General features: G+C 43.8%; 1 protein-coding gene across 1 annotated transcript in view; it reads right to left on the bottom strand.

Annotated features, from left to right (window-relative positions):
* The window catches only part of ITIH5 (inter-alpha-trypsin inhibitor heavy chain 5), a 73,856-nt gene extending 60,465 nt beyond the window's left edge, over positions 1-13,391 (bottom strand). Inside the window, exons 1-2 of the mRNA XM_019738263.2 lie at positions 13,185-13,391; positions 4,474-4,518 (exon numbers count right to left, since the gene is read on the bottom strand). Coding sequence (XP_019593822.2) covers positions 4,474-4,518; positions 13,185-13,274 — 135 coding nt within the window. The 5' untranslated portion in view covers positions 13,275-13,391. The remainder of the gene's footprint in view (positions 1-4,473; positions 4,519-13,184) is intronic.
* Between the last annotated feature and the right edge of the window lie 270 nt (positions 13,392-13,661).

The following is a 13,661-nucleotide window of genomic DNA, read 5'->3' as shown; positions in this document are numbered from 1 at the left end:
TCTTAAAATCAAGTCACCCAGAGGATGTCCTGAATTACCCGAGATGCCATCTGGAAAAGTAACTGAGGAATGTGTGATGGAATTTGCCAGAAGCCAGGCCTCCTCCCAGAAGATTAACCTGTTGTTTCATCCTGGTCTAACAGTTCTTCGGGAACCATTAGAATAAATAATTTTGGAGGTGATGGAGAACATTCGAAACCATCTACCTTGGCTCCCCCTCACTTGATAAAGGAGAAGGCTGAGGCTTGGCAGTTGGCTGACTCCAGGTCCAGAGATTTTACGAAACCCTAAGGCCTCTCCTTTTTGAGGAAAAACAGCATAACCCATGTTGTTATTACATTAAGCAGAAGACCTCCAGACAAGGCACCTCCCTAGGGGCTGTATTTACCAGGTTGGAGAAATAATTTACCCCCTGTAGACAGAGGGTGGCCTCAGCTTTGGATCGCTTATTGGTGGTAATACATTCTACTTAGCAATATTTCATTATGTTTAGAGGAGAGGAAAGAGCAAATGCTATTATCACCTTTATGTACGAAGAAAAACCTGCTCTACACACCTCCTACAAAAAGGATAAATCATAATGTTTAGAGTTGGAAGTGGGGAGACAGACACACATAAGATCTGACAATTAAGTTTGCAAACTTGTTGCAACGATGTTGCTAACCATTTTTTATATCAGAGGGATTATTCATTATGAAGTTGTACCAACTGGGCAAACAGTTAATCAAGTCAACTATTTGGAAGTGCTGAAAAGGCTGCATAAAAAAGTTAGATGACCTGAACTTTTTGCCCACAATTCATGGCTCTTGCATCACGACAATGCACCAGCTCACACGGCACTGTCTGTGAGGGAGTTTTTAGCCAGTAAACAAATAACTGTATTGGAACACCCTCCCTACTCACTTGATCTGGCCCCCAATGACCTCTTTCTTTACCCAAAGAAAAAGGAAATATTGAAAGGAAGACATTTTGGTGACATTCAGGACATCCAGGGTAATACGACGACAGCTCTGATGTCCATCCAGAAAAAGAGTTCCAGAATGGCTTGAAAGGTAGACTGGGCACTGGCATCGGTGCATAGCTTCCCAAGGGGAGTACTTTGAAGGTGACCATAGCGATATTTAGCAATGAGGCAGGTAGCACTTTTTCTGGGATGAGTTCACGAACTTAATTGTCTGACCTCGTGTATAACTAACCCTCCATGAGGTAACGACACCCGCACCATGCTACCTGCTGTACTGCATAGACTTTCTGATTCGCTCTATATTCTTGATGCTCTGGCATTTGCTGTCTCTAATTCCTAGGGATAACAAACAACTCCCTGGTGAGCACACCTTTGATCTACCAGGAACCAGTCCAGGGCCCGCATTCCCAACCACCTCCTTTATCAAACTCTCACACACCAAATCAATATTCCCGCGCCCTGAATCATCCCAGGGCGATGCTGGATAATGAGGGACCACCACTGTAGCCCAGAGCCTGCCAAAATTATTCAAACTATCCAATCCTAGGCTTACTCACCAATTCTCTCCTGCAAAAAAACAAACCAAACCAAAACAAAACAGTAAAGGCTCTGGACTGTGCTGTCCTCCTGCCCGTTCTGCCTCCTGATTGGCCCTGGGTTTCCCCAGCTGGTCCTCGTGGCACGCCATGCCTCCTGTTGCCATGGTTCTGTGAGTCTTCCTTCACGAAGATCATTTTCATGTCTACGTGTCTTACCACGTTTGCTTAAAACAAATCCAGTCCACAACTTTTAGAACAACTGCTATGAAGGACGTGCCAGGCATGGCCCTTTACATTGGGAGGTCACATGATGACAGTGAATTGTCGTAGGAGAACCAGGCCTGTATCTGTTAAGCGCCATGGAGACGCAGACACAAAGACAACTCTGGCTTTCAAACTATTAATATTTTTTTGCATGTATGTGATGCCACGGAGCTTTATAAAAAGGGTAACGAATTAATTCAGAATGAAATCAAGCAAATCCCTGTGGTCAAGGACTGGCGGCAATGGGAGAGTCCCAGCTGTTGTTACCCACATTCTATTCATCGGGGAACAGAACATGCAGATCAGTTAATATAAATATAAGGAGACTTGTAGGGTAAACTGAGGCCACAGAGCCAGAAAGGAGCCAGACCATGCAGGACCTTATATGTCCTTGGAGTTGACCCTGCAGGTGATGTGCGGTCACTGAAGGGGCGTGCACTGCTGGGAAGGCCATTCGGGCACTGGTTGGATGGGCAAAGCTCATGTTAGAAAAGCATAATACATGTAAGAGTAAAACTTACAATTCCTAGAGCACTCTAAGAAAATCTGAGAGGTTACATAGACAGTCTAAGCCAAAGGCTCAAGCAAGTCTTTGTAATCAAGAATGAAAAGTTTAAGCTATGAAGAAACGACAAACTTATTACTCTGGAACTTAAAATTTTTCATATGGCAAATATTCTATAAACAAAGTTAACAGACAAATGACAGATTTTAGTAAGAACTCTTCCAAAAATAGAGTATCCACACCATATAAGGTTATTCAACATACTGGCAATGAGGGGATAAAAAACACAATAGAAAAATGGGTGCAAGACCTGGGAAAAAAAAATCAGTTCAGAGAAGAACTACTGTGAATGGCCAAAAAAAGTCCAAGCTCATAAGTAGTGAAGGAAATGCAAGCTAAAGGCACAGTGAAACATCACTTTATATCTAAGAGACTGGCAAGTCAAAAAAGAGTAATTATATCTACTGCTGGCAGAAATGTGCACATTCATCACTGCTGATAGAAATGGAATTAATACAGACAGTAGTAAGTGGCACAGTATTCAAAAAGTAATCTGATAACATCTATCAACATTTAAAACGTACATGCACTTTGATCCAGCAATTCTCCTACTGAAAATCTAGGCCATTGAATATTAAACACACCCACACGATAGAATGAACAAAGTTTTTTGCAGTGGTGTTTATAGGGGGGAAAATAAAACCCTGAAAAACAATTGAAAGCTCATCGATAATAGAAAGCTTAATAAATTACGGTGTGCCAACAACTTGGAGCATTTCTCACCATCTAAAAGAATGGACAGAGCTAGGCCAGGTGAATGAAAGTAATAATAGAAAAATACATATAACTGAGAAGGCAGTTTGGTGTATTAGCTAAGAGCACAAGACTCAGGAGCCAGACTGTTGGGACTTAAACTGCTACCACCTCTTACCAACCATGGAGTTTAGGGCAAGTTCCTCAGTCTCGCTGAATGAACCTGTTTTCTCCTCTGTAAAATGCCTCAAGGACTTGTGACAAGAGTGATTGGGCTATGACACATGAAGCCGTTAGATCAATGCCTGGCACATAGCAAGCACTCACTAAACATTAGCTGTCATTATAGGATCCCACAGTTTAAAAGTAGTGATCAGAAATCTCATAGATAAGAAAGAAAAGGAGGGAGGGAGGAAAGAAGGAGGGAAAGGAAGGAACGAAGGGAGGGAGGGAGGAAGGGAGGGAGGGAGGGAGGGAAGAAGGAAGGAAGGAAAGAAGGAAGGAAGGAAAGGAAAGGAAAGGAAAGGAAAGGAAAGGAAAGGAAAGGAAAGGAAAGGAAAGGAAAGGAAAGGAAAGGAAAGGAAAGGAAAGGAAAGGAAAAGAAAGGAAAGGAGGGAAGGAAGGAAAGAGAGAGAAAGGAAGGAAGGAAAGAAGGAAGGAAGGGAGGAAGGAAGGAAGGGAGGAAGGAAGGAAGGAAGGAAGGAAGGAAGGAAGGAAGGAAGGAAGGAAGGAAAGGAGGTAAGGAGGGAGGGAGAGAGGGATCCCATAGATGCCAATGTATGGAAGGCCCCCCATGTTCTCTGCCGTTTTATTTTTCTCGGTGGTACTCATCTTCTCCATTACTAATTCGCTTACAATTTATTATTTACTTTGCTTATCTCTGACCCCTTCAGCATTCCTGCTCTATGAAGGACAGCGTCTTTGGCCTGTTTTGTCCCTTGCTGTATTCCCAGTGCCTGGAACAGTGCAGGGCAGACAGGAAGCGTTCAGAAAAAATACTTGTTGAATGAATGCCCGAGTTCCCACCTGTTAGCCTCCAACAGGCCTTGAGAACCTTGCTCAACTTGCATGCATGAAGTTTAATCTACAAATGTGAATTATTTGCTAGCTTTAGTTGTTTACTTCACAAGGAAGCCTTTATTTCTTGGGTAAGAATGTCATAAAAAGAAGTAAAGGTGAATTTAGGTTTTGTTTTTCTTTTTTAAGAAGGCCTTTAAAACGCCATACTTCGTCTTTATAGGCCTACTGAAAAAAAAATCAGTCTCTTTCCAGAAAGGAAAATCCATTTAAAGAAAGCCTTATGAAAGCTACGAATGCTGTGTGATGTTAGAATCCTTCTAGAAGCAACTTTATAGGCTTTGGAGATGCTGCAAGCAAAGCTCGTCCCTGGCTCAAAACGCACAGACATGCGAGGGAGCAGACCCAAGATGCACCCTGAATATACATACCAGCCTTTGCAGCAGCCGGACCTGCCTCGGGACCCTGAGTCCAACCTGCAAAAAGAGAAGAGTCGTGAAATGTGATTGCGGGGTCACTCTGAAAGGAGCTACATGAGGGGGTTGAAAGTCACTTCAAAATCCACCCTGAAAAGCAGCGTTGACCCTTCATCAGGGAGCTTCTAGGCCAGAATTAGGAGTCAGAGTCATCCCTCTCACATCTGGTTGGCTGCTTAACCCTGTCATCACATTACCTGAGTGTCCTTAACTCTGTTCCAGGGGTGCGGGTAAAGTGACAAGCGTTAAGAGCTCACGAGAATATCTGTGCTCTGTTTCATTTTAACTGGGGCTTGCAAATAAGCCCTTTGCTATTGTGTTCATTACAATGAGTAAACATGTTCGGCTTTACTCCGATGGGCTCAATTATTCGATTCAAAACTCCAGAAAACTCTGGAAGCAAAACTGAACTTACCTTAAATTTGCTTATTGTGTTTTTTCTGGATAATTTGTTGTACTTTCCCACATGCAGAGGAGGGGCGTGGTAAGGTGATAAAAATCCTCATTTTCAAAAATCATATTAATTAACCAGCTACTCTGGATTCATGAAAAAGTCCTAGCTAGCTGTTGAATGTCACTCATGAAAAACACCGTTTAAATAACAGAGGTGCTAACTACTATTGCTGTGAATAATACATCGTTCTTTCTGAAGGGTAATTTGACAACGTAGATCCAAAACTTGAAAAATGTGCCCAGATTTTATGCATTTTTTAAAACAGCTTTATGAGGTATAATTTGCAAACAGTAAAATTCATTCATTTAAAGTACACAATCCAATGTTTTTTAGTATATTCATGGAATGGTGCAACCATCACCAAAATTGATTTAGACATTTTTATTTCCACAAAAGAAACCCTACACCCCTTAACTGTCACCTCCAAACTCCTGCCTGTCCCCTGGCTCTAATCTATTAATCTAACCTAACCACTGATCTATTTTGTCTCTATGGATTTTCTCATTCTGGACATTTCATATAAATAAAGCATAAAATATGTGGTCTTTCATAACTGGCTTTTTTTTCACGTAGTATAATCTTCTCAAGATTCCTCCAAGTTGTAGCCTGTATCAGTACGTCATTCCTTTTTGTGTCTGAATAGTACTCCATTCATGGAGGGACCACATTTTGTGCATCCATTCATCAGCTGGTGGACATTTAGGTTGTTTCCACTTTGGGGCCATTATTTGGCTGTTGTGTGGAACTTGCATAAACATTCACATGCAAGTCTTTGTGTAGGGCATATGCTTTTATTTCCTTCAGGTAGATACCTAGGAGAGGAACTCCTGGGTCATACGGTACATTTAAGTGTAATTTTTAAGAAATCACCACTCTTTTCCTAGTGGCTGTACCATTTTATGTTCCCATGGTCTGCATGTCTTTTAATTTAGAAATTCTACTTACAGAAAAGTATTATAAGGGGAAAAAGAATCAGTAGAAGAAAACAATAAATGTAGAAGAAAATTCTTTGCATCTTTTAAAACAATTGTTAATAATTGGAAATAGCCGAAAATAGCCTTAAAAAGCAGCTTGGTTAAATATAATGTGATACACCCATTAATTAGAATATAGCTATTAAAAATAATGATTTGGATCTAATATATTTATTGACATCAGTAAATGTTCATTTTACTGGACTTTACTGGGTGCTGTTCACCGAATACTTCTGTAGCTTTCCACCATAAGTATTGCATTTCCTGGCCCCTTGTAGGAAGGCAGGACCATGTGACAGGTTCTGGCCAATAAGCTATGAATGTAAGAAACAGTTGTCACTTCTGGTCCAAGTATTTAATTATCGATGTGTGATCCTGCCGAAATGCTTTTTCTCTATGGCACAGTAATTAGCAACGTTGGAGGTGGCAGCTACTCCATCAAGCCCAGGTCCCCAAGTGACTACAAAGTACATTCCTGTTCCACTGCCAACCCAAGATGGACAAGCTATATAAGCAAGAAATAGACGTTTGTCATTGAGACATTGAGCTTTGGGGCTTGTCACGACAGTATAGCCTGGCCAATTCTGACTGATACAGTCACAACACATGTTTAAGTGATTAAATCAGATAACAAAGCACGATCTCTAACAGGACCTTGTTTTTGTAAGTAAAAGTGTTTGTACGCGTAGAATATGAGCCAAAATGCTAATGGCTGTTAACTTTGGGTGGTTGAATTCTTTTTCTTTGAACTTTTCTGTACTACTTCAGTTTTTGACAAATTAGCAATCATTACTTCCAGTAATAGAAAAAACAAAAAAGATATTTCCATTTATAAACTAAAACTGTAACAGAAACTGTTTTAATCCCCATCCTCTTCCTGATCCCTCCCGGGGGAAACACACACACACACACACACACACACACACACATAAATTACCATTATAAGTCATTATAGAACCTATTCTATAGAACATGAAATAGAAAGAAATAATATAGGATTTAGGTTGACATCTGCCCTCACACCAAATAAGAACCAAACAATTACTAGGAGGATACTGGTTTCTATTTGTAAAATGAGGTAGAAGTGTGAGATTGTTCAAGGAAAGCCGCAATAAGCACGCTAGGCCAGGTCTTGACCAGTTCTGCAGATTCATCTCAGGCTTTCCCTTTCCCTAAAGTTGTGAAATTGGCTGGGGACCACTTCACATAACTACGGTCAGAAGAAAAGCCCAGCCCCTCTCAGGTATTATGTTCTTTGATTGAAGTCTTTTCTTTGAAGTTGCCTCCTTTGTAAAATAGGTTTTCCAAGAAAATAAACAACCTTTAAGGAGAACAAGAGAAGTTGGTTTTTCATTTTTGAGATGACTATCTGACCTCTCAAGGGATCACTATGGCTACACTTCAGTCCAACTTTAAACTCAGATTGAACCAGAATGAAAACTTCCCGGTATACACAGATTCCTGGTGCCAGCTAGGACTGAAGTGGAAATGACACCAATGTCATCATCATTGTTTTCAGTTAGGCGTTCCTGATCCCTTTCATTGTCTGAGTGTTATCCCATTGCCTTATGAGAATCTGGGAGCGAGGTGTAAGGACAGAGAAGTAACTGACTCCAGCTTAATATCAAGGACTGCCATGAATAGTAATCTTAGAGCCTCCACCAAGCTGCTTGGGGCCCCAAATCATAGACTTAAGAGATGGTACAAATAGGATTCTTCGCTCTTCCTGAGCTGAGTTTATTTCTTCCAGCATCAGAACAGAAGACGTCCATGCCACAACACTGACTGAGAAATATAATGTCCTTGCCATCAAGGACCATACTATCTAACTTAAAAGAAACAAATATACTCATGAAAATTGACTAGACAAAGTAATTTTTATAAGTTACAAAGGAAATGGGAATAAAAACAAGACTGCACTATGTTCTTTAGTGATCATGAAAATTGTCATGATTGTGACAATGTGGCCAGAACTTTTGTTCTTTGTTTGGGGGGGGTGGCTCCTCTGGAGTCCACGAGGATTGACTCCCAACATCTGCTGCATCTGTGACTCCAGCTGCGGGCTGCAGACCCACACAGGGAGCATGGGACAGCCCTAGTTTTTGGCCAGGGGCCCGAGAGAAAAGGTGGCTGTGTAGGTGACAGTGGCCATTCACTTCCAGGAGGTAGAGGGTGGTTGAAGATTTCCTTTGCACAAGGGATGTAGCAAGAACACTATCAGGCTTGAGGCATTTACAATCTCCCCCAGCCTCCCCCCACCCATCATTAGTTAGTCCAACTATAGGTCAATACCAGCAGGCACTGCTTAAATGATGTAAGTTGGACAATAGAGATTGTATTTTTCCCCAGAGTCTATCACAATGTTGGATCACGATTGGAAGAAAGGAGAAATGCCCTGAGAGCACTCTAAAAAGTCCATAAATGGGAAAGAGCCTGGGAAGTCAGGAGAGCAGTAAAGCCTAATTCTACCTGTGGTGAAAGAGACTCTGAACACGTGGACCACATACGTTGCTTTCTGGTGTGGGTGCTTTAACAATCCAGGTTGAGTGACAGAGAGTCGTCAAGGTAGGATTCATGCCCTCTACCTTCCTCTAGAGCTCTGTCACTCCGTCTGTGACTCTAGGTCCCATAACAGGGCCATGAGATGCTGCACTTAGGCCAGCCTCAGCCGCACACCACCGAGAGCCTGAGGCAGTGAACTAGGAAGTCATCAACCAGTTGGCCCCCACTTCTGAAATCCTGAAACCAAGACCCGGGAACTCAGGCATCAGTTGCCTCAGAGATCTCTTGTAGGACCTGAAACAAAACCAAAGGCTACAGGTTGGGAAGGCACTGGGATGCCATCCATCACCTGGGGTAGTCTGGGAAGATCCCCATTTGGATAATTCTATACCACCTGCACAAAAGTGTTCTTCCTTTGGAGCAATGTTCCTGCAGGTTGTGCAGCTATTAACCATTTGCAATTTGGGGTGCCCATAATTCAGGATTGGAAGAAGAAATTTCATTCTGGGGCTAAAACTCCAAACAATTTCCAGGCAACTTAAAAAAAAAAAATACAACTACCCTTAGGCAAGTCTCTGTTTCTTTTAACTGTGAACAACAAGGGAAATGGACCTTGCCTGTGGGAACACAATGAAGAGGTTCAGGACCTCCTCCCCTTCCCCAGAATGCTCGGGTCTCCATCCCATAACCCCATCTTCCTAAATAGATGCTGCTGTTCTTGAGAAAGCATGCTGGGACTTCCCACTGGAACTCTGACAGCACCGTAGGCAAGACTGCTTTAAGTTTGAGCATCTAGGTTTTGGGAAGACTGCGAGTTAGGAATGCCAAGCCACATACAACTCCTCACCCGATTCTCAGGACATCCCAAGCCTTCCTTCCCCCCACCACACCCCCCACAAAGAAACAAGATAGGGCTGGTTTGGGAGTGAGGAAATCTCTGGAATCTCTTCCACAATGGGGAATCTCCTTCCCCATTCAGCTCTACGCCTCCGCCTCCGTTTCAACAATTCCACTCATGCCCATAGAAAGGAGACATTATTGAATGGTCTGGAGCTCACAAAATCTTTTATTTCCTTTACTTTTCAAAAGTTAAAAAAGAAAAGAAAAAGCACAGTTGTCTTGGTTTTCTGTTTTCCCAAATGCAAAGGTTTGGTTCAGAGGGAGAGATCCTAACACATTAAAACTCCAGAAATTCTCAATTTGGGGAATTAGAAATGCGTCATCCCAATCGATGTGGTGCCATCACAAGCATTTATCGAACACTGTCTACGTGCCAGGAGCTACAAATAAAAATCACACTGAAACAAATTACATTCAATTGTCAATATGAAAGTGGCTTGGTCTTTGGAGGAGACACTGAGAGCTGCCTTTGTCATCAGCACACCTGCGTTCCAATCCAGGCTGGGCACGTAGGGACGTCACACTTCTGGGTGGACCTCCATGCCTCTCGTGGGTAAAGTAAGAATGCCGAGACTGCCCTTGCAGTGATAATCAGAGATTTAACCAGGTTGCACATAAATACTAACAGTAGCGAACATTGCTATAGGCAAGTACTTTGCCTGAATTAATCCATTTCATCCTCACAACAACCATAAGAACAGAAGTGGTTTACTATTATTTTATTTCATATTTTATTATCATTCAGAAGCTAATAAAATGTAATAAGTTTCACGAGCCCTCACTTTACAATCCCTCGTAAATGGGTGATACTTGTATTTGTCGGCTTGTCAAATGTATTGTTGGTTGTGATTTGCTTATCGTCCTAAATAAATGCTCACTTTAGCAACTAGTTGGGTAGTCACAATTTGATATTCTTTATCTTCAAGAGGGCCCTGCAAGCTGTGTAAACTTGACTCCATCCTCAAAACTCAGACCTACCCCTGCCTATGAGGTAGGAACTATTAACAACTCTATCTTGCAGACAGAGATGAAATTTCGACTCAGAGAAGTTAAGTTTCTTGCCCAAGTACACACAGCCAGTTAGTGGTGGGACGCAGATTGGAACCCAGGCCTTCTGGCTCCACTTGGAGTACTCTTAACCATACACTTGACTGCTTCTGATTGTTTTTACATAGAGCTCCTAGCAAACTCTCTGGGACATTATGGACCATCAATAATTGATAGTTATTATTATTTTGTAAATTAAAAACTGCTTTTGTAATAACAGGAATACAGCCCTATTGTTATTTAAAGAAACCATATCAACTTGAAACTTACAAAACAGATAAATTTGTAGTAGTCTGATTTTATACAAGAGACTTCTTTTTTAACATTAATTTCCTGAAAGATGCTTTTAAAGCAGTATTATTCTAACTGTGGTCCACAGATCACCCGAATCAGAACCATTTAGGCCCCATGCAAACCTAATGGATCGAAGTCGATGGGAGTGGGGGTCAGAAATCTGAATGTGTAATGAGCTCCCTGAGTGTCTTTTCTGCACACCAAAGTTTGAAACATCCTACTGTGTGAAATATTGGTTATGGATAAGAAAGAAATTTGAGTCTAAGGTGTTATTAGTAACACCTCCAATTAAAGGTAAATGACAGAAGATAACATCTGTGAAACTGCAATGCAAATTAATAGGCATATTCAGTTACATAAGAACACTTGAGTTACATGTAATTTTGAAGACCATCGTTTTGAGACTAGAGCACTAACTACATTTCCAGGTACTGCCCTCAGTTTTAAGTACATTAATTTTCTTAATTTTCACAATCCTCTTAAGTCACATCATCCACATTTTAGAGATAAGGAAAACAGAGGCTCGCAGACGTTAAGTAACTCTCCAGAAAGTGTAGAGCCAGGATTTGAACCCAGAAAGTCTGGTTCTGGAGCCTGTGCTCTTAAATCCTACCTCACACTAAATAACTAAATAAGTACATTTTTAAAAATTGTAATAGAGTCGAGATAAAAAGGTAAAATTGCAAAGGTTCACAGAACTCTCTGTCTTGGAGTTTTCTTCTAAGTTAGTCTGTTTCAAGATAAATAAATAAGGCCATGGGTTGAAGACAGCATGAAATCACTACAAGGAGCCAAACTCATGTTATTCTATGGGGGCTTAGCCTCCTTGGACTTGCAGATGTTAGAACTTCAATCTCTCCTCCTAGTGCATAAACAGAATTATTGTTTCAGTTCTTCCCACATGCTCCTTCCTCCACACCCCCCAAAACGTTGTAAGATCTTTACCCTAAATTCCTTCCCTCAGCACTTCAGCTGCCCGAGCCTACCCGTCAGTGCCAACATGAAGTGCTGACACTGTTCCGAGCACTTTAGGGACATTAACTGTTCAATCCTCATCATCCCATTATTTCCCACATTTTACAGAATTGGACATTGAGGCCCCAAGTAACCCGCCCAGCGTCACAGAGCTGTTAAGTGACAGCGTCAGGAATCAGACCCAGGCAGCCTGGCACCAAGCCCATGCCCTTAACCACTTACTAAAACATTGCCATTTACTAAGTGCTCACTGTATACCAAGTTCTTGCCACAAACTAGCGGCTGACTCATTACAAGCATGCCCACGAGGACACGTTCTCCCTGCTGTGATCAACAGGAAAGGAAGGAGCAAGGAGATGAAACGGCTTACCCAGGCCACACAACTGGAAATGGCTAAGGCCAGCCTTTCTCTCTGGATCCCCGCCAGCACTTTCCCCTCTCCACTGCAAAGCCTCCTGGAATTTTTATGGGTTATGCCTCCTGACAAGCCTATGAGAGAATGACCATTTCTTCCATTTTGCAGAAAGCACATCTGAGAGGCAGAGTCAACATGAAGGAAACCATCTGATGCTCAGGCCAATTCCATCTTCCAGATCCGCTCTGCAAACCAACCAGGGTGCTGTACGGTGGGGGGGAGTGTGTCTACTCATCTCTGCCTCCCCTCATGCGAAAACACGCCTTAGGCTAAACAATTTGAATGTGATTTACATGGGGGGGGTGTAAACCGCACCAGGACGTGTCCACCTGAGACAGAGCTCCTGCTCCCGCCAAGGGCTTTACACCGATATTCCTGTGAGCTCGTTCTCTGTTTTTCATAAAGCTTTTCTGTTCATCGAACACTGAGTTGAGATTTCATGTTTGTGGGTTTTATCCACCTGTGAGGTTGAGCCATTTAAAACACAAACCCCGGCAGACGCACAGCATACTAACTAGGAGAAGTGAGACATTTTGGTTCCTGGCCCTCCGCCTACCACCCGCCACCTTTAAACTGCTAACCCAGTGATAAGCACCGGGTGGAGAGTCGGGCTCGCCCTGCTTTCAGATGGGAAAAGCAGAGGCTTCCAACAGTTGGGAACTTTCTTCCCTAGATTGTGCTTTCTCTCTGGAGAGCTGGTAACCACAGTAACAACGCCCTGCCCTGCACACTCGTCTTAAAGATCCTTGTAATTAGCTTGGGGCTCTGGCTCACAAATGAACAATAAAAAACTACTAGCAGTAATCTGCGCGGATAACAGAAGCCAAGGAGATTTGGTTCTGCAGGACTCTGAAGTCCCAAACACAGTTCTGCAGGAAATATCACCATCCAGACTCTCACCCCAGTGACCAATAGATGGGGGAGTTCCCCCGCAGAAGGTTGGGGAACGGAGAGGAGACTGGGGACGATGTGACAGGAGATGGGGGTGGTCCCTCCCTTCCTCGCCTCCAGGTCAAGAGCCTGCCCAGCGTCCACGCGCCCGAGGGAGGCGATGGGAAGGGGCAGCAGTCGGCGCCCTTCCTGGGTCCCCCAGATCTCCACTTACTTGCTCCGAAGTGTCACCCCAGCTCTTCGCCTCTTCCAGGGACCCCGCGCAGAGCGGCAGCCCCAAGCACAGCCCCAGCAGCAGGAGCATGGCGGCACTGGGAAGCGGCGGGACGTGCGCGCAGGGGACAGCGCGGGGGCTCGGGCAGCGGACGCGCCCAGGGGACAGCGCCGGGGCTTGGCGGCTGCGGAGGTGCACGGCCCCGCCTCCCCGCCACCCCTCTCGCCCGCCGCCCCGCGCGCCCCGCCCCCGGCCCGCCCCGCGCCGCCCCGTGTCCAAGCCGGGTCCCCACTGCTCTAGGGAGAAGACCCTGCAGCCCGGCCAGCCGCGTGCACAGCTCGTCCCACGGGTCCTCTCCTGGCCCGTCCTTCAGCCCTGTCCCCTAACTCTTAGACACCGGGAGCTCGTCCCGACTCCCTTCCTCCCTTGCCCTCTTCGAAGCCTTCTCCATCCAGCTCTTGTGACACCTGCCACCCC

This window comes from Rhinolophus sinicus, linkage group LG02 (assembly GCF_036562045.2).
Source record: "Rhinolophus sinicus isolate RSC01 linkage group LG02, ASM3656204v1, whole genome shotgun sequence".
NCBI lineage: Eukaryota > Metazoa > Chordata > Mammalia > Chiroptera > Rhinolophidae > Rhinolophus > Rhinolophus sinicus.
Note: the sequence above shows the minus strand (reverse complement) of the source record. Positions and strands in the feature narration are given on the sequence as shown.